Genomic DNA, 20,282 nt, shown 5'->3' on the forward strand with positions numbered 1-20,282 from the left:
TCCCAAAGGGCATCTTCCAGCATGGCTTCCCTCTCCACCATCCCCTGTGGCACAGGCTGTGTTTCCAGGGACTGTACCGTGGAACTGGCTGAAACTCTTCCCCTTGAATGCAGGCTGGGGCAAGGATACTGCCTGAGCTATTTCCATGGCCAGTTAATTACAATCATTGCAGAAAACAAGGAAATTATGGCAATTAGTTGTTTGGCTGAGTACCTTTGGTGACATCCCAGTGAACACTGAACGGGCTATTCAGCTGTAATCCTTATCTGCACAACAAAGTTCCTTTATTCAGTTTTACAGCAGAATTCTGCATGCTGATAACACATTCATTGCTTTTTTGCAGTTGCACTGGGCTTTCATATAACTGTGTTATGTTGGTGTAGCTGATTTTGTAATTAGTATATTTTTCCTATGAAGAAATCTTTGTAATCAATCTCTGTTATTTTCTTACTATTTATCCAATTCACTGACCAAAGAAAAGCAGTGCCGCTTCCTTCTTGAGGAGTTTTACTGACTAGCTCGCGGTTCAAATCTGAGTTTGTGAGTGAATATCCTAGAGAGGAAACATGAGGGAAGGAAGCAGGAAAAATCCTTTGAAAGGCAAACGAAATTGGGCCTCTGTGTCCAGCTCAGGTGCAGGATATTGTTTTTTTACCATGGTTTTGACACGTGCTACCGTTATCCTGGTGAAAATGAGCTGGAAGATGCAAGAGGTGGTTTTGTCCCTGGAATTTGAGGAACAAATGTGACGTTGCTGCCTGGGAGAGGTGATGTGCCAGCCAGAACTGAAGAGTTTAAAGCTGTTTGGCTTTTCCCCTCCCATCTACAGTAATAAATGATTTTATTCGTCCTTTTACTTTCTAGCCTAAACCAACCAAAGGAAGGATGCGCATCCATTGCCTGGAGAACGTGGATAAAGCCCTCCAGTTCCTGAAAGAGCAACGAGTGCACCTAGAAAACATGGGATCTCATGATATTGTGGATGGGAATCACAGGCTGACACTTGGCCTTATTTGGACTATTATCCTGAGATTCCAGGTAGGGTTGTTGCACACACAGATACATGGATGAGCTTTCCATGCCTGTGTGTAACATACTTCACTGTGCATTTTAGGAGCAGAGTGCTCCCATGTGCTCCCAGCGGATAAATCAGGATAAATCAGTCTCCATGGTGCTGCTGACCTGTGGTGGGAGTTTCCTGTGGGGAAATTCATATGGCTTTATTTCTAAATCAAAAATAAATGTGAAGCTCCAGTCTCTACACTAGACCCAGGAGGAAATGCTGCCCTTGGCTGCTCTCCATCTCCATGCTGGTTATCCATAACCTGGCTGACTTGGCACTGACATGGATTAAGGGCGCACATAGGAATTATTTCAGTGTCCCAGCTAAGGCTTGAGATTTCTTGTTTTCCAGAGAGTTGCATATTGGTCTTTGCCCTCAGATAAAAAAGGCTGGGAAGTCCTTTTGCAGAAAGAATAAACAAGCCATATAATAAATACATAACTCGTAATAAATAGCATAGTAATAAACATTTAGTAGCTTTAATTTTGGTGTTTCCCAGCATTCCTTTCATCTTTTCAAAAAAGGCCATGTGTTTTCTCAGAGAAATATTGAGATCTTCTATGTTAATTTTAGATCCAAGATATCAGCGTTGAAACTGAGGACAATAAAGAGAAGAAATCTGCTAAAGATGCTTTGCTTTTGTGGTGCCAGATGAAAACAGCTGGGTGAGTGTGGATTAAGTGATTATCTTTAAAGCTCTTACACATTTTGAGTTTTTGTTGAAATAATTTTAAATGGGCAAACACATCTCTTCTTAAGTGGATTCAGAGAGAGGGAATTCAAGAGACATGAGCTGATGTTTACAAGTCAGAAAAGTCTGAATTTGTGATATTAATGCTGGGTGATAAACACAGCAATCTGATAATCCATGAATATATGTAGTAATATGCTGACTCTTTTTCACCCTATTCTGAAGAAATAATGACAATTTCAAGGGAAACTTAATGTCTGCCTGCTCTGGGTTTTGGAGCCAGCGCATGCAGAGCTGCACTGGGGGTGCTGTATTGATTGTGCTCTCCTTGATTTTTGTTCTGCAGGTACCCCAATGTCAATATCCACAACTTTACAACAAGCTGGAGGGATGGGATGGCATTCAATGCACTGATCCATAAGCACAGGTACGTGTGGCTCAAGGTCTGCCCGTTTTGCAGCTACCTTGGAGCTTGATTTAAAAATCTCTGAAGAGCAGGAAGTTGAGGAGTTGCTGAGAGTTTTATAGCAACTTGCCTTGTTTTGAGCTTTCCAGCTCTTGTGGTCATTGTGAGCTCAGCTGGGCAGCAGCTTCTCACACCACAAGTCAAAACAGGTTGTGTTTGGTTTCAAGGGAAAAAATTACACTCGTGATTATTTGGGTTTGGTTTGGTTGTTGTACCTCAGTGAGTAACCCATGCCCAGGTCTGGAATCTGGGGGCAGGAGTGGGGAAGCACACCCAGAGCAGCCTGGAGGGGAAGGAAATCCCTGCCCAAGGATGGCCAAATGTGGTGCCAGGCTGCCATGGCTGGGGATGCTGCTCATGGCAAGCTCAGGCAGAGTTATCCGGATGGATTGCACACTTCCATGGGTGTGAGGAGAGACTCGTGACCACAACTTTGTTCTTCTCTTCTCCAGGGTCACCTTCACTGCTGTTAAGCTCCCCCCTGTTCTCTCCCATGGCCAGGTCCTGCTGTATCATATGCTGGGCATTGCTTCATTCCTTTAACACTGCTGGGAAATGCATGGGGCACGTGAAACCTTGGCCGGGTTTTCTGAGGGTTGGAGGTCTTAGTTCATTTAAGGGTGGCTGCACTGTGCTTTGGGAAATCTAAAGAATTTTCCATCCTGTCTAGGCCTGATCTGATTGATTTTGACAAGCTGAAGAAATCAAATGCACACTACAATCTGCAGAATGCTTTTAACCTTGCAGAGCAGCACCTTGGTCTTACCAAGCTCCTGGACCCTGAGGGTAAGAATTCCAGCAGTTTCAGCACTTAAGGGCTCTTTCCTCCCACCCCTCCATGTCAGAGAACATCTCTGTGACAGCTTTTTGTGTCCAAGAGCAGCTGGATGCTGCTGACTCACCTGGTGATACAGGCAGAGAGGGAGGGAGAGAATGTGAGATGTCTCCAGCAGCAGACTGAGAAGCAGTAGCACAAGAGCCCTTAAACCTGTGTTTATTTACTGCCATCTGACAAGTTTGTTGACCTGGCCACATATTCATAAAGTCATTCCAGTCAGAGGCTTCCTTCTGATGTGCTCTGAGAAGCAGAAAAGCTTCAGCCCGTGCTTCTGTGGGAGTATGTGTGCTCCCAGTGCTGGGGCAAGAGCCTTTTGTGTCACAGGGCAGGAGTGATGTGTTTGGGCAAGTTTCATCTTGCTTGTTTTCCAGTGCCTCAGAATTGCTGCAGGAGAGGAAATATCTTGTTTTCCACCTGTATCTCTCAGATTCGCCTGGGCAGACATAGGTTTGGATTCCTCTCTCCAAATGCTGACACAGCACTGAAGTTGTCAATTAACAGTAGTTGTGTCAACTCACACAGACACCAGAGGAGTTATTTGGCTGTGCACAAGCTGTAGCAAAGTCTGGAACTTGACTGTAAAGCCCAAAGGCCCCACACTTTAGCCCCAGTCCACACTATTGCCAGAACCAGTGCAAAGCTGCTCAATTTACTTCTGCTTTGGATACAAACCTTAGGGGCTGAATTACCACTGAACCCATCTCTGACTCCCAAACACATCCTTGGTGCACTCTGGGGTCTGTTGGTGTAACCCCTGCACCCTCAGCATGCTGAGATAACTCTTGTTTGGTTTGCAGATATCAGTGTTGATCACCCTGATGAAAAGTCTATCATCACCTATGTGGTGACGTATTACCACTACTTCTCCAAGATGAAAGCTTTGGCCGTTGAAGGAAAACGTATTGGAAAGGTTTGCAAGTTTAAATTATAAATTTTTATAAAGCAGGTGAAATATTTCTGATTTTCTTTTTCCTCTTGGTTGTTAGTTTTTTAAGAGCCCACTCTGTGGTGGTAATTTTTATCTTTTTGCTTTTGAACATGTTTTGAATGTTAAGTATTCCCATGTGACTCTGAGAAGTAGTTAATTTCCAGCTGCCTCACATTAGAGAACACTTGGCTGGTGTTTTATTTTTCCTTGTTAATTTTGCATCATGGCTACTTTTCCTTTCTCATTAACTTCTCCTCACCCTCTGGGCCCTCTGTCTCCTCTGGAAAAGTCTCTCATTTAAAACATGTGCAGTCATTCTCTGTCCTTTGGCGACATTGCCCCCATTCTTACAGCTGGCAGGCTGATTATGAATCCTTGTGTGAGCCTCATCTCTGCCCCCCTATTGCTGTGGGATCTTGGGAATTCGGTGCTGAAAATGCTGAGCTCTCATTCCTCAGGGATCCCGGCAGTGAGTGCTCTGATTCACAACTCAAGTCTCTCAGCAGTTCCTTTTATGTGGCCTGTTGGATTTAAATGACTGAAGAGTACTGCCCCTGTGACTCATGTGTGTTGTGCTGCTGTTGCAGGTGCTTGACAATGCCATTGAAACAGAGAAAATGATAGAAAAATACGAGTCCCTGGCTTCTGACCTGCTGGAGTGGATTGAGCAAACCATTATCATCCTCAACAATCGCAAATTTGCCAACTCCCTGGTTGGGGTGCAGCAGCAGCTGCAGGCGTTCAACACTTACCGCACAGTGGAGAAACCACCCAAGTGAGTTTAATCTCAGCTTAACACAACAGTCAGTGCTCTTGTTTGGCTTAGTCACTCATTGATTTTTTTAAAAACTAACACATCCAAGTCATTTTAATTGTGACTTAAGAATTTATTTTCCTGAACAAGCCCAATTCTCATATTCCTGATTGGCACTTGTCGATATTACTCGGGGCCCGTTCTCTTTGTTCTGCTCAATGTGCAGATAATAACAACAGCAGTGAGAAAAGGATCTCGGAGTCATGGAAGCTGTCCCTGCCCTGGGATGCCTGTCTTATCATATGAGTGGTAATAGCATACCGTGGTAGTACAGTAATGTCACCACTCGTGCTTTTAATAGCACTGGATAATACCAAAATGCTGCTATTAAAAGATCCCTACTGCTTATCCAACATGAAGAGGAAGCATGTCTGGCTTTGTCAAACAGCTCTGCTTACTCAAACTGATACAAGCAAAACTGGGCAACTTATTTCTGGAAAGCCTCTTTTAACATCGTGATATCAAATCTGTTTATTATTTTTGTCTAATACGAGTTCTAATGGATAATAATCACAACCCAAAGCATTACACAGGATGCAGACATCTTCTAAAATTGCAGACTATTCCCTAATGCCCATGGAGTTTGTTTATTTCCCAGGCGTACAGCACCGGGAAAACAGTGGGAAGAGTTTATTGACTGCAGTGGGCTTTAAATAAAATTTCCATTTCTTGTGCTGATGGAGTAAACTAGGGCAGTGCATGTACTAGAATAAAAAAAATGCCTTTTCCTGACCCCCAAGGGGTTTAAATTCAAACACTCAGACAGCTGACTTCTGTGAAGTTGCTTTTGCTGTCTGCCCCAGCTGGCTCCAGGGGAAGTGTGGGCTATTTTCATTGCTCCCAGCTTCCACACAAGATGGAGGTGTTTATGTGAATGCTCCATTCGTCATGCCAACATTTTAAACAAGTGCTTTATTATAGTTTATTGTAGTCAACTATATTCAATATTTTATAGAAGTGCTTCCCTATGAGGGTGAGGACGCCCTGGCACAGTTTGCCCAGAGAAACTGTGGCTGCCCCATCCCTGGAAGAGTTCCAGTCTGGGTGGGACAGGGCTGGGAGCAACCTGGGACAGTGGAAGGTGACCCTGCCCTGGCAGGGGGTGGAACTGGATGGGCTTTAAGGTCCTTTCCAACCCAAACCATTCTGTCAGTCCATGATTCTATGATTATACCTTAGCAGTAATGAAAGTTTGATTTTAACTCAATTACCTTGAAAAATTTTGTTTAGATTTACAGAAAAAGGGAACCTGGAAGTGCTGCTTTTTACCATCCAAAGCAAAATGAGAGCCAACAATCAGAAAGTGTACATGCCGAGGGAGGGCAAACTCATCTCTGACATTAATAAGGTAAACTGAGCAGCTCCTCCCCCGTGACTTGAAATATTGCTGTTCTCTCTCAGAAAACTGGGCAGAAAAACATTTGTGATCTCCAGCCTTGATGTGGGGGCTGTAAGGGATGGGTGAGGTGCGGTGACCTTTTCCTATAGCTTGGACTCACTGCCCTGGGCCAGGCCCTGGGTGTCCTCAGCATCTGTAGGAGCTTCTGCTCCTGGGGCTGCCAGCTCTGCCTTGCCCCTCATGATCCTGGCTGTTGGAGAGAAGTGGCAGAAGGCAGCAGCAGTAGGTGCTGTGCCCTCCCCTTCACCTCCCAGTGCCCTGCCTGGGCATAGTGGATCCCTCTGGGGTCCTGCAGCCTGTTCTCTGCTGCTGCAGCTGGCAGAGCAGGGCAGGGCTGGGCAGAGCTGACAGGCTCTCTCAAGGGTAACAAACAGCTTCAGCCTGGCAGCTTCCTTCTTTGTGTTTGATCATGCTTGGCATTCCCAGACCAGCTGTTGTGGGTGTCTGTGGCCTCATCCCAGGGAGCAGCAAACTGCTCAGTTCTCCTGGTTGCAGGAAGAATGCCCAAAATAGTCATGTTTCATGCAGTTTCACATCTGTTCGGATTTAGATTTAGCTTGTGTTTAATTGAGGGTATTTTTTTTGTCTGCAAGATCTGAAGGGTTATTAGCTGACTTTCAAGATGCTGCTAAGACTTCTGATTTTTGTAATATTAGTGTCGTGCATGTGAATAACTTCTGGCTTGGGGGAAGAAAGGACTTGTAAGCACCAGAAGTAACCAAATTCTGCAGTTGTTTTCTTTTCCAAAGTGTAATAAAGAACAACAATTGTATGTTGATTTTAGAGGTGAGAGGCCATGAATTTCTAATTCCCATTTCCTAAAGGAGGAAGATAGAATCTGCTTGTTTGGGAGTAGCACTCAGGAGATTTTATTTTTTTAAATAAACACTTTCTTACACATTCAAGCCAGGTGGTTTCCTTAGGCTTCATTGGGAAGAGGTGTAAGAAGGGACCAGAGAAAATGCATGTGAGGTAAACAACTTGCTCACAAAACGACTGACTAAATTGAGACCAGATTTTAAATCATGTGCTTATATTAGCAAACAAAGTGTAAGGCCAGCCAGTGCAAACTGAATTTATTGGCTTATAAATAATTGAGACAGTTTGGTGAAAGTTGCCTGTAGTGACTTCAGCCCTGATTTCATGCAAAGGAGATGGGATTTGTCATAATCTTGTAAGAATGTATGTTTAGAAGCCGTGTGTTTTTCCTCCACGTCTTCAGGCCTGGGAAAGACTGGAAAAAGCTGAACATGAAAGAGAACTGGCACTGCGAAATGAGCTCATCAGACAAGAGAAACTGGAACAACTTGCACGGAGATTCGATCGCAAGGCAGCTATGAGAGAAACTTGGCTGAGTGAAAATCAACGTCTCGTTTCTCAGGTGCTGCTCTCAGAAATTGTCTGGGTGACTAAAATGGTTCCCATGAGTAATTACAGGATGCAGCTCTTGCAAGGAGAACATTTTCTTCCCCGTGCCTCATATTTTACTGCATCTATGTATGTGTGTATATATTTATTGTATTTAGTTACTCTGTATGTCTATGTACTGTACATCCTCTCTTTTATGCATTTGGGATTCCCTCCCTCGAACCTACCAGCCTGTAGTCGGGAGATTTGATGAGGAAATAACTACCCACAGTCAACATTTTCTTTATCTGAATATTTTGGTGAGTTCAGTGAAATTAGCCCAGGAATTAATTTTATTGTTTAATATTAGAGATGATAATATTAGATTAGCCCCAGCCTAATCCTGATGGCCACATGATTCTTCCCCCAAAGGCAGGGAATAATATCTCTGATTTTATCAGTGGTTCTTTATTATCAGAGGTATCTCTTATTTTATTGAAGAAGACTCCTGGGAGCATTTTGAGATCCCAGATTTGCTAACAAATGTGTTTTGCTGAGTCAGAACTGATGACAGAGGTTGAGCAGTGGGACTTCTGTCCTCAGCAGCCGTTCCTGAAGAAGTGCCTCTGTCTTTGCAGGACAATTTTGGCTTTGACCTCCCAGCAGTGGAGGCTGCCACGAAGAAGCACGAGGCCATCGAGACGGACATTGCGGCCTACGAGGAGCGGGTCCAGGCCGTGGTGGCGGTGGCCAAGGAGCTCGAGACTGAAAACTACCACGACATCAAACGCATCACTGCGAGGAAGGACAATGTTATCCGCCTGTGGGAGTATCTCCTGGAGCTGCTCCGGGCACGGAGACAGCGGCTGGAGATGAACCTTGGGCTGCAGAAGATTTTCCAGGAAATGCTGTACATTATGGACTGGATGGATGAGATGAAGGTGGGTGGAAGCCCTTTGAGAACGCAGACCAAATATTCCTCAGAGGCGTACGTGTCCTCTTCTGTCGAGTTTTAGGATTCATTTTGCCCCTCTGATTTAGTAGACAGACCCAGATGATACACATTCAAGAGTAGTGAACAAATTCCTTATGATGATTTGTTAACAATAAAGATTAAAAACAAGCAAGGAAAAGGAACAAGTTCACTCCTATAAAAAGCTACTTTCCAGCTTCATGTCTGTCTCATAAGGCCCAGAGGTTTTGGTCACAGTGCTTGGGTAAAGATGACAGATTTGGTGAAAGTGAATTAAAAAATCTCTCTCCATCCTGATTTACATGGGGAACAAGTCACCTCTTCACCTCTCTGCTTTAAAAAGCTCTAATTTCTTCCTGTCTGTTCTCCTGGGATCTGGGAAGGGAAAGGACCACGACTTGTCCATCAGCCAGCAGAACTTGGAAGCCGTTGGAGGAAAGAAAGCTGTGTGTAACTCAGCAGGAGCTCACAGCACCTGGGCTGAGTGCTGCTCCTTGGCCCTGCTGAGCTCAGCCTCTCAGCATCCTTCACTGAGAACTCATTAAAAGGCAGTCAAGTTCTTCGTGGTTGCCAGTGATTTCAAAAATACTGGCTCAAATTTGTATCAGCCATGTGTCTACATTTGGAATTGCTGTCCTTAGGGGCCTGGAATTTCTCTGACCTAATGTACCAACAGATAACAGTGCCATGCCTGGAGTCCCAAAGAAGTAAACAGTTTATGGCCTTCAGCCTGTTTTACTTGTCTTTCTCACTTTGTTCAGGTGCTTCTGCTGTCCCAAGACTACGGCAAACATTTGTTGGGAGTTGAAGACCTGCTGCAGAAACATGCTCTGGTGGAAGCTGACATTGCTATTCAGGCTGAGAGAGTGAGAGGGGTCAATGCCTCTGCTCAGAAATTTGCCACCGATGGAGAAGGTAACCAGCACCCAACATACCCCTTTTGTCTTAATTACCTGTGAGGTTATCTGTGAGACTCATTAGTTCTGCAAGATAGGTTAGCTAAACTCCCCACCAGAATGAGAGAATCCAGCTCCATTTGTGTCTTCTGTACTTGGTGTGTCAATGATTCACTTGTCCAGGAACCTGCTCAGGAATTGAGTGTGGCATTGTGCCTTGCATGGGATGTCACACTCCTCAGCAACAGCTGCCATGGCTTTGTAGAGGTCGCCACGGTTCCCCATGCTGTGTTCCTAATGCAAACAACACAGATGGTTGTGACTCAGTCTGATGGTGTCCCAATTTATCCTAAAAGGAAGCAATTCCCTAGAACCCAGTGTCGTTAACCAGAGTAAATGACGTCCATTTTGTGCAGTTGTGTATAAATCTGAATTCAGTGAATTTTGCCTCACTGGAAACAGTCATGAATATCTTTCCTTTTGGGTTTTTTTTGTCTTTTGGAAAGAATAGTATTTTCTGATCTGTGTTATTGTGTGGTGGAGCTTGAGCACTTCCCACTCACTTTCATGAGACTAACTATGGATTCTTTCATGTAGACCTTGTAGCTGGAACACACAGGAATTCAGAGCTCCGTGTAGGCCCCAGCTGTGAGTGGGAGTGAGTGAGCCCAGGTGGTAACACGTGTTCTCTGTCCGAGCAGGTTACAAGCCCTGTGACCCGCAGGTGATCCGGGATCGCGTGGCTCACATGGAGTTCTGCTACCAGGAGCTCTGCCAGCTCGCAGCCGAGCGCCGCGCACGCCTCGAGGAGTCCCGGCGCCTCTGGAAATTCTTCTGGGAAATGGCTGAAGAGGAGGGCTGGATCAGGGAGAAGGAACAGATCCTGTCATCTGATGACTATGGGAAGGACCTAACCAGTGTCGTCCGACTCTTGAGTAAACACAAGGCGTTTGAGGACGAGATGAGTGGCCGCAGCGGCCACTTTCAGCAGGCGATAAAAGAAGGTGAAGACATGATTGCGGAAGAGCATTTTGGGTCTGAGAAGATCAGAGAAAGAATTAAGGATATCCGGGAGCAGTGGGCTAACCTGGAGCAGTTATCTGCCATTAGGAAGAAGCGGCTGGAGGAAGCCTCTCTCCTTCACCAGTTCCAGGCTGATGCTGACGATATTGATGCGTGGATGTTGGACATCCTCAAGATTGTCTCCAGCAATGATGTTGGCCACGATGAATATTCCACTCAGTCCTTGGTCAAGAAACACAAAGATGTGGCTGAGGAGATTGCGAGCTACCGGCCGACCATCGACTCTCTTCACGAGCAGGCCAAGGCCCTGCCACAGGAGCATGCGGGGTCCCCAGATGTGCAAGGCAGGTTGTCTGGAATCGAGGAGAGATACAAAGAGGTTGCTGAGCTGACCCGGCTGCGTAAACAGGCCCTGCAGGATACCCTCGCTCTCTATAAGATGTTCAGTGAGGCAGATGCTTGCGAGCTTTGGATCGACGAAAAGGAGAAGTGGCTGAATAATATGCAGATTCCAGAGAAGCTGGAGGACCTGGAAGTGATCCAGCACAGGTGAGAATGCCTTTACCAGGAAGTTTGGGGAATACCAGGTGGAAGTTTTTTTACCCCAGCTGCCTTTCCCAGCTTGCCTGTGGCTCAGATTCTCTAATGCTTGGGGGATTTTGTGTTTGTTTGTTTTCCCTCACTCCAGGTTTGAAAGCTTGGAGCCAGAAATGAACAACCAGGCGTCCCGCGTAGCCGTGGTGAACCAGATTGCCAGGCAGCTGATGCACAGTGGCCACCCCGGTGAGAAGATCAAAGCACAGCAAGATAAACTCAACACAAGGTAAGCGCAAGCCTCGTGCTCAGGAACATCACACCAGCTGGAACAAGTATGGTGGGGTCATTTGTGTATCTTAGGTATGCTTTTTTAAGATATTCTGATGCTGTTACCTGAGTATCTTCAAGGTAGGACTTTAAAGCTTCAAAAGGAAAGAGTTGTGCCTTTCAAATATTTGATTATCAGATGGAGTTTTGCTCTTGACTTAATCAGGCCCTGAGTGTGTCAGTACCTTGATCTGAGAGCTGGAAATTGACTGTAACAATTATTATGATAAAAAAGAAATCAATACAGTTTTATGTAAACTCCCTCCTTTTTTAGCTTCAGAATGAACCAAGGGAGTGTGAAAAGTTGATGTAACTGCCAATTTTTCACTTGAGGAAAAATTATACCCGGTGTGCTGGTACTTGTCACATTCTAATACACACCATATCTGGGTTAATGTTTGCTTTGCTAGAAATACTGATGGTGTGGGAAGGACTGAGGAAACCATGAGTAGCTGGGTTACAGCAGGGCTTACCAAGCTGGTGGGAGCAGCTGCTCACTCAGCAATGTTGCCATATCCTTTCCCCACAAGTCTCAATTTCTCTGCTCTCCTCTCCTCACACATTTCAGGTGGAGCCAGTTCAGAGAACTGGTAGATAGGAAGAAGGATGCTCTGCTCTCTGCTCTGAGTATCCAGAACTACCATCTTGAATGTAATGAAACCAAATCCTGGATCAGGGAAAAGACCAAAGTGATCGAATCCACACAAGACCTGGGTAACGACCTGGCTGGAGTGATGGCCCTGCAGAGGAAGCTGACGGGCATGGAACGGGACCTGGTGGCCATTGAAGCCAAGCTCAGTGACCTGCAAAAGGAGGCGGAGAAGCTGGAATCAGAGCATCCTGACCAGGCACAAGCCATCCTTTCACGGCTTGCAGAGATCAATGATGTGTGGGAAGAAATGAAGACCACCCTGAAGAACCGGGAAGAGTCCCTGGGAGAGGCCAGCAAGCTGCAGCAGTTCCTGAGAGATCTGGATGACTTCCAGTCCTGGCTCTCCAGAACACAGACTGCAATCGCCTCCGAAGATATGCCCAACACCCTGACAGAGGCTGAGAAGCTGCTCACTCAGCACGAGAATATCAAGAATGAAATCAACAACTATGAGGAAGATTATCAGAAGATGAGGGACATGGGTGAGATGGTGACACAAGGGCAAACTGATGCTCAGTACATGTTCCTACGCCAGCGCCTCCAAGCTTTGGACACGGGATGGAATGAGCTGCACAAAATGTGGGAGAACAGGCAAAATCTCCTTTCCCAGTCTCATGCCTACCAGCTGTTTCTCAGAGATACCAAGCAAGCAGAAGCTTTCCTTAATAACCAGGCAAGTGGTCAAGATATACCTGACTTCATTTCTACAGGTTGGCACTGTGCACTGCAAGCAATTAACAGACAAAATCTATTGGCAGGAGAGCCACAAACAGACAAATTGCCCTTTTCTAACTGTATTTTACTTCATACTGTTCTTGGGAGATGTTTGTTGTTGGAGCAGCAGCATAGCCTGAGTGTAACAATTTTCTCTCTGATTTCTTTAATCCCAGGAGTACGTTCTGGCGCACACAGAGATGCCAACTACCTTGGAAGGAGCAGAAGCTGCTATTAAAAAGCAGGAGGACTTCATGACCACCATGGATGCCAATGAGGAAAAGATCAATGCAGTTGTGGAGACAGGCAGGAGGCTCGTTAGTGATGGGAACATTAACTCTGATAAAATCCAGGAGAAAGTGGACTCTATTGATGACAGGTAAGGGCAGAACAGTGGCACAATGTAGCTGTTCCTGCTTTAATTCTGTTCTCTGAGAGATGACCTTTTAGCAGGATTCAAAGGCAAAGTAACAGCTTAGAAAATGTCTGTTCCTGACTGTTTTCTTTGTCTCGTGGAAAAATAGGAACTGTCATGTTTCAAGAATGCACCAGGCTAATCTTAGTTAAATAATACCTCTCCCACTTTCTAGAGGCTTGGTAGGTAATGAGCTCCCTACCCAGAATTCGGCTGTGTGAGTGTTGTCATGTAGTTCTTGGAGTATGAACAGACTTGATGCTCTGGTGGGAGCTGTAGCAGTTGGCTGTGTCTGGTTCCACAAGTCTCAGTTTCTTCTGCTGCCCCTGAGCTGGTGTAATTACAATAACGTATTCCTGTCCTTCCTCTGGAGAAGGAATGTGGCTCTTCAAGGGTGTAATTGGCATTGCATCCACCCCATCCGCTCGCCTTTGATCGCCTCTTCCAGCTTGTCTGGCCCCTCTGAGATCAGATTAGGAAGCACTGGTACAAGCGTGTCTTTCATCCCAGAACAAGTCCTTTGCTTTCTCTCTCTGGCTGTGGCAGGGATGCTATAGAACATTAAAAGTTTCTTTTTCTTTGAAACCTAAATGTTCGGTTTTGATGGCTGTTGTTCTTTCTGCTTTTGGTTTGGATTACAGTGGAGTCTTTCAAGGCACTGTGAGTGTCAGAACACAGCAGTGAGCTGTGAAATGTCACTGATGACCCTCCCATCAGACTTGCATCCCCTCACAGCTGGTAAGCTCAGAGTTCTCCAGGTGCCTTCATCTCCAAGGAGAAACTGAAGTAGTTCAGAAAATGTTGGACCTTTCTGGTTTGGGCAGAGATGTCCCACTGTCTGTGGAACCACTTTAGCCGTGCCTCATTGCTTCAGGAAAGGCAGCTCTTTCTGTTCCCAGAGCTTGCTGAGGTCTGCTGAGCCCTCTGACAACTGAACCCCCAGGATACCCCATGTTTCCATTCTCCCTCTCACCAGCTTGGCTCTAGATCCCAGAGAGAATCTGCAAGGCCAGGAAGAGGAGATTATATGAAAGCAATCAAGGGGACAACTAGGACAGTGATTTTCCTTAGGTACCCTCTCTGAGGGTCCTCTGCTCTAAGTTTTCCCGTCTGCTTAGGAAAGCAGGAGAGCTTGATCCTGGCCTTCTGGTCAGGTGTCCTCTTTTTGCAGCTTTTGGAATATAAAAAGAAAGCATCCAAGGATATCTTAGCAAATGGCCAGCAGCATCTTGCAGCCCTGTCTGAGGTGACTGGAGAGACAGCTTCAGCCTGTGTTGTGTGCTCTGCAGAGGCTCTAGTGACTGTCACCCCAGTGCAGCTGCTCCTCTGTGCTCCGTTGTCCCTGCTGTCCTGCCTGGGGGACGTGTGCTGGAGTTCCTACTGGAACGGAGCATTTCCTCAATTCCAAAGCTATTTATGCCCAGCGCTGCAAAAAGCATCCGGTGCGCTGCTATCCAGGAAATCTGTGTGATTGCTCCCTGAGTCTGCGGGGCTGATAAGCCTCCAGAACAAAGCCCTGGGGCTTCGTGCACTGGGAGGGGTAGCAAAGGAAGCCTCTTTGCTTTCACAAAAAGTGGCTGTCCCAGCCGAGCTCCACCTGCATGTCTAACAAAGGACCGAAACAAACAAGCACAACTATGTGCAGTGGCTCCATACTTCCCATAGGGAGCTCTTTGTAATTTCTGGTATTGTTCAGAGTAGGTTTTGGAGCTGTGCTTTTGGGCTGTTCCTGAGGAGACCCCACTGGCCCTGGTGTAGCAGACAGGCTCTGCCCTGGATTAGTTCCCATCTCGGTTGGGATGGCACAAGGGGGAGGAAAGTGCAATAGGAAAGAAATACTTCAGCACAATCTTTTAGAGCAGCTCACAGGCAAGAGTGAATGGGAATAAGGACAATGGAGTAAGGGTGAGGAAAGGAGAAGGTGGGTTTGCATCAAGCTGTCACTAACTAGCTTCTCCAGCTGGGGAAGAAGCTATTCTCCCTGTGCAGCTGTCTCTGCTTGGGTGACTTCTGCTGCTCTGGAGCATTTTCTCCTCCATTTTCTCTTGAAAAAGTGTTGGGGAACTTCTCCAGTCTGTGTACTTGCACATGGCCTCCGATTCTGCAAGGGAGATTTAGTCTAAAGACAGTGGCAGATCTGGCACAAGTTGTGATCTGAGCCTGTTTTACATCAACTTTTGTATTTGTGCAACCTTCTGCTCAACAGAGAACAGAAGTAAGTTTTGTTCTTGTCCATTCAGAAGGGAGAGTGCCTCGTTTGGTGGAGCAATGAAAGAAGCTAAAACTGCCTTTCATATATCTCAGAATTCCTAGCAGGGAGCTGCATTCACACCACGTGTAAGATTTATTATTTCTGCACAGGCTTTGAAACCCACAGGCTTACAGTTAAACCACAAGTGGTTTTGTCAGTTTTCAGCACTGTCAGCATTTTCAGGGGGCGCTGGGAGTCAGCTTGGGGACACTGGGCAAATTCTGGATTAATTTGTGTCAGACATCTTGTGCTGAACAGATCTTACAGTGGAAGTCACATGTGTGATACAGAATCTGAAGTCATTCTAAATAACTGGAGTCTGCAGAGCAAACTATTCTTCTTCCACAAACTCTTTTAGCAAATTAGTAAGAAGCACTCATTGACAACCTTAAGTGTGAATTCTTTTAAAGGATTTAGGGATATTTGAACAAGGAGTTAATAATATTTAGGTACAGCCAGTCTGGAGCAGGAGAACAGACTAAATAACTTCTTAAAGTCCTTTATTCCCATAAAAAAAAGTCAGTGATGAAAACACAGGAATTCCTGTCTGTTTGAGCAGTGCCCATCCTCAAAATGCTTCTCCCTTGTTGTGGTTCAGCCCTGTTCTTCAGAGAAAACTCGTTGTTGAGTCTCACTCCAGGTCATCTTGAACAAAACCACCTTTTACAGTTACATAGCTCTAAGCACCGAAGATCATATTTGTTATGTTATGGCATCATCTGTTTGATATCCCTGCATGGTTTCCTTCAAAGTCCTTCAAGTCAGTATTTCCAACACTCCATGGGAGATATTTGTATTAGTTTTTTAAAATTCAGGTTTTCTCAACAGAAGAACTTCTGTACTTAGTCTTAAATCTATTCCAGTGCTGTGAAAGTTCTGCTTTTAACTGCATAACTCCTGTCCTCTCCAGAGTACATGAGTCTGTAATGTAATCTAGCCTTAAATCTCTGAAATTGGCCTGATAAAATCACCCAGAGAGTTCTTTGCTTCATTTTAACAACCTGAGTAATGTAGTGTGTTTGCCCAGGCATATAAAAGCCAGCCAAGAAAGAGTGGAATCAAACCCGGGGATGTTTGCTTCGTTAGAGAGGTTTTTCCTAAGGCACAGTTTGTCTTTTCCTTTGTGTTCCCTCTGTCAAAACTTCAGGCTCACCTGGGCCTGGACTCCAGGCTCTTGCTTTGATGGTTCCATGTGTCTTCCGTGCCATCCAATCTATAAATCATTTTCTTGACTACACCTATAGAGATGTTGCTTGCCTGGTTATTTGAAGGCAGCTGTTGAGGCCAAAGAGAAGCAAATTGTTGTCCTGTAGAGGGTTTTCTCCTATTCCTCTGCCTACAGACTTTTTGCTTTTATAGAAATTGTATCTCCAAGTATTTCTTATGTTTCTGAAGTCACTAAATTGGTGTCAGAGAGCTTGCTGTGGTAACTTACTGCAGATCAGGAAAAGTGGTGTCATAATCCAGTTGTCATCAAAATGTAATTTATGATCTTCTGGAGTATCATGAGTCTCTGGAGATCTCCACTAACATGGATTTATTTAGCTTTTGCCAGCATGTGCTGAGCTCATCTTATAAACTGCCACCCTTTAAAATAATTTCCAACTCTCAATCCATATTTTTCTTATTACAAATGGCAGCAATATTTCACTTTAAACCCCTGTACAGTGCAATAGGAACAAGCCTAGCACAATGAGCAGTAAATAAAAATTGTCTTCTTTACTCTGTCTCTTCCTTGTAAATTGCCTCATAAATAATGAAAGGATGGAAGGTGAGGGATAGCTACTCCAAATAAGCATTTTTAAAAACATGCCCAGAGGTACCTTGGGAATCAGCCCCATTCCATTTGAAGGACCCACCACAACCTTTGGGACTGCCAGCATGACTCATCCTTCAAGGGGCAAACAGTGATGAATCAAATTAGAGCTTCTGGATTAACCTTTCCTTCTCTTCTGACTGCTCTTAAACACTCTGAAAAATATGTTCCAAGTGCATAAAGCTTCTGTGTGCAGAACTGCACAGGGTGCTGCACGTGGTTAAACACAGCCTTGCAAAGGTTCTGTGGCCCAGCTCAGTTTTGTGCAGGACAAGGAGGTGCTGAAGGAGTTTTACAAAGAGCATTACAGCAGGTGCACCCTGCAAGGGCCACACAACGTCATCTTATTGTTGCAATTTGCAGTTCTCTTATGTTTTTTGGCAAACAGCCTGAACTCTCCTGTGGGCTTGAAATGAGTGGGCCAAATTCTGTCCATAACACGTTGTGAAGCCCTGCTGACTTCAGAATTTTCTCTGTGTATTTAACGGGTCACAAAAACAAGGAGATGCTGAACTTCAGGGAGTCCATTAAATAACACACTCCAAAATGTCCTTTGAAAGGCAGCTAAGGACACACACCACAAACTTATCAGCACCTGTAGTCCAAAGAGGCTCCAGAAACCAACAGTGACAGCTTTTCATGAAATGCCTATTTCATTTCCTTTCTCTATTGTTTTTTTTCTGACCAGACATAGGAAGAACCGTGAAGCAGCCAGTGAACTTCTGATGAGACTGAAAGATAACAGGGATCTCCAAAAGTTTCTTCAGGATTGCCAGGAGGTAAATCATGCCCTTTCACTTTTATTGCTGAAAGCTGCATCCTGCAGAAGAGCATTCTTACTCCACATTTTATGAGGACTGAAATGCTCAGTCATCCAGTAGTATTCAGTGTGGAATCAACATAAAAAACCCCCTGACCATACCGCTGCAAAAAAGAATGTTTATTTTCTCTTTTCCCATGAGCCAAATTTTCTTTTGTCATATAAGCTAAAGACATAGAAAACTGTTGAAAGCAGTGAAGATTTTTTGCTGTGATATAAATTATGACCGTGTGGAATGTGGTGGGATTAGCAGTGCACTTACTAAGAGTTTTGTCTACAGCTGTACAGATGTATGTGGCCTGGTGCAAGGGCTTTCAGTGATGTCTAGCAAACATTAGTCAGAAGACTAGGAGGTTAAGAATAAAAAAGGAGCAAGATTAGGCTGGGTCATTTATGTGTGATTTACCTGATAGTTTACATGTGTTTAAAATTGTTAAGTATTATAACATTTGAAAAGAGAACATTCTTCCAGATTTTCTGATCACTTACATGGACTGTTTACACTGAAGAAAACATTTTAAAGTTTGGAATAGCACAAGGAATTAATCAAGTAATTTTCAGGTTATTTCATGGAGTACTGGCAGATAATAAAGAGCTTTGCCTGTGAGGTTTTGATCATAAGCTGGGCAAGTGGTGTTTGCTGCTTGGTTGCCTGGATTCAATCTGTTTCTCAGCATTGCATAAGCTGTCTATGAGCTTCCCTTCAAATGCTCCTTCCTTAGTAGTTAAAACATGACAGATTAGCAAAAATTCTGCTGTTATTAGCAGCAGCTTCTTCCTTCCTCTGTGACAGCTCTGGTACGAAGATCCCCTGGCTCTTGGGGCTCTCCTGGCCTCAGTGTCAGTGTGGGTGCGTTCCTTAGGAGCTGTTTTTTCTCCTATATCACTGGAAGAAATAGGAAAGCATAAAAGCTCTAGTGTTGGCTGCCTGAATGCCTTTCCTCTCCCTTGTTTCTCTCCAGACACTAAAACGTGGATGTCTCGACCACATGGTTCAAAGACAAACTTACAATTACCCAAATGTCAGGGATTCCTCCAATCCTCTTGGAGAGCACATTAACCTCGGTGATAATTGAAGGGCTGTTTCCTGAGAAAACTTAGAATTTACATCAGTGTGGGGCCTGCTGACACCTCTGTTGGCCTGGAGGGTTTGTGATGGAGCAGTGATGGAGCAGCACGGTCCTGCAGGGTGGAAGGGAGCCAAGGCAACACCTCCCCCTTGGCTTTTTCCTTAGCTCTGCCTGTGAAGTTGGGAATTGTTAGGGAACAGCTTTGAGCCAGTCCCCATTTCACCTGGCAGTGACCCTTTGGCCTTCCTGCGCGCTGCTGCCGTAGGGACAGTTTCCCATCTGTGTGTAACTTGAGGAAAGGCAGAGTGTTTTCTGCAGCCCTGCCCTTCCCAGGGCAGCCACACTGTCACCCCCGTGCTGAGGTGGTGTTGTGCTTGTGGCCTCCTGCCCCTTGCTCCTTCCTGCAGAGCCGGGGAGCAGCAGGATAATGCTCCTCACAGCAGCTCAGCAGTGATAAACCTTCCCTGAGGGGTCACAGGTGAGGGAAAACAGCAGATTTTGTTGTTGTGAGGAGTCAGAAACACTGTCACGGGTTAGTCCTGGGGTGCTGCTTTTCTGGCTATTTCTTCCACTCATCGATGTGAATGTGTTAAATAAATTTGCCAAGTGAATGAAACAGTGACAGCAAAAAATCCTGAGTGGATGAGATGTGATAAATGTTAAAATTTAGTTTTCTTTGACTTCCTGCTCTTTCTCAGCTCACCTTTAAGGAGTTTACAGCTGACCTTCTCTCTGAGTGCTTGGAAGTCCCAGCACTGTCTGGGCTCATTTCTCCAGGGACATGGTGAAAGCTCTTGGCAAGACTCTGCACTCCAAAGTTTCTTTCCTGGAGTGTGCTGGCAGGATTTGCCATGTGAGCCTCCCTGCAGGATGGGCTGTGTCAGCTTGGCTCCTGGCACAGTCTGGGAAGTGCAGCAGCACTCGGAGCCCTCTCCCCTTGCCTTGCTGCTGTCCCAGGCTCGAAAGGGTTTGTCTCTGCATTTCCCTTCCTTCGTGCTGGGTTGGCACTGCAGAGTGGGAGCCAAGAGCAAGAGCAGGATCTTGTGTACAGGTGCAAAGGATGGGAGGAAGCCTCACCCTCTCCTGGCCTTAACAACTTCTGGAGAAATAAATACTCTAAGTGTCATTCTGAGGCAGTTTAGGGAAATGTTTTCTGAAAATCTACTTTAACACTCAAGGTACTGGCTTTTAGTGCCTGTAGTGGCTGCAAACCCCAGATTTTAGCAGTGAGCCCTTAAATAC

The 20,282-nt window shown here is 45.3% G+C and overlaps 1 protein-coding gene across 4 annotated transcripts in view; it reads left to right on the plus strand.

Annotated features, from left to right (window-relative positions):
- SPTBN1 (spectrin beta, non-erythrocytic 1) overlaps positions 1-20,282 on the plus strand; it is a 116,911-nt gene that overhangs the window by 73,080 nt on the left and 23,549 nt on the right. For all 4 annotated transcript variants that reach the window (XM_069008817.1, XM_069008818.1, XM_069008819.1 and 1 more), the window contains 15 exons: positions 865-1,038; positions 1,637-1,728; positions 2,101-2,181; positions 2,891-3,006; positions 3,856-3,968; positions 4,574-4,761; positions 6,031-6,148; positions 7,422-7,580; positions 8,185-8,487; positions 9,281-9,434; positions 10,117-10,987; positions 11,127-11,261; positions 11,871-12,627; positions 12,845-13,047; positions 17,839-17,929. In XM_069008817.1, the coding sequence (XP_068864918.1) occupies positions 865-1,038; positions 1,637-1,728; positions 2,101-2,181; positions 2,891-3,006; positions 3,856-3,968; positions 4,574-4,761; positions 6,031-6,148; positions 7,422-7,580; positions 8,185-8,487; positions 9,281-9,434; positions 10,117-10,987; positions 11,127-11,261; positions 11,871-12,627; positions 12,845-13,047; positions 17,839-17,929 (3,555 nt within the window). The remainder of the gene's footprint in view (positions 1-864; positions 1,039-1,636; positions 1,729-2,100; positions 2,182-2,890; positions 3,007-3,855; positions 3,969-4,573; positions 4,762-6,030; positions 6,149-7,421; positions 7,581-8,184; positions 8,488-9,280; positions 9,435-10,116; positions 10,988-11,126; positions 11,262-11,870; positions 12,628-12,844; positions 13,048-17,838; positions 17,930-20,282) is intronic.

The sequence above is a fragment of the Aphelocoma coerulescens genome, chromosome 3 (genome assembly GCF_041296385.1).
Source record: "Aphelocoma coerulescens isolate FSJ_1873_10779 chromosome 3, UR_Acoe_1.0, whole genome shotgun sequence".
Taxonomy (NCBI): domain Eukaryota; kingdom Metazoa; phylum Chordata; class Aves; order Passeriformes; family Corvidae; genus Aphelocoma; species Aphelocoma coerulescens.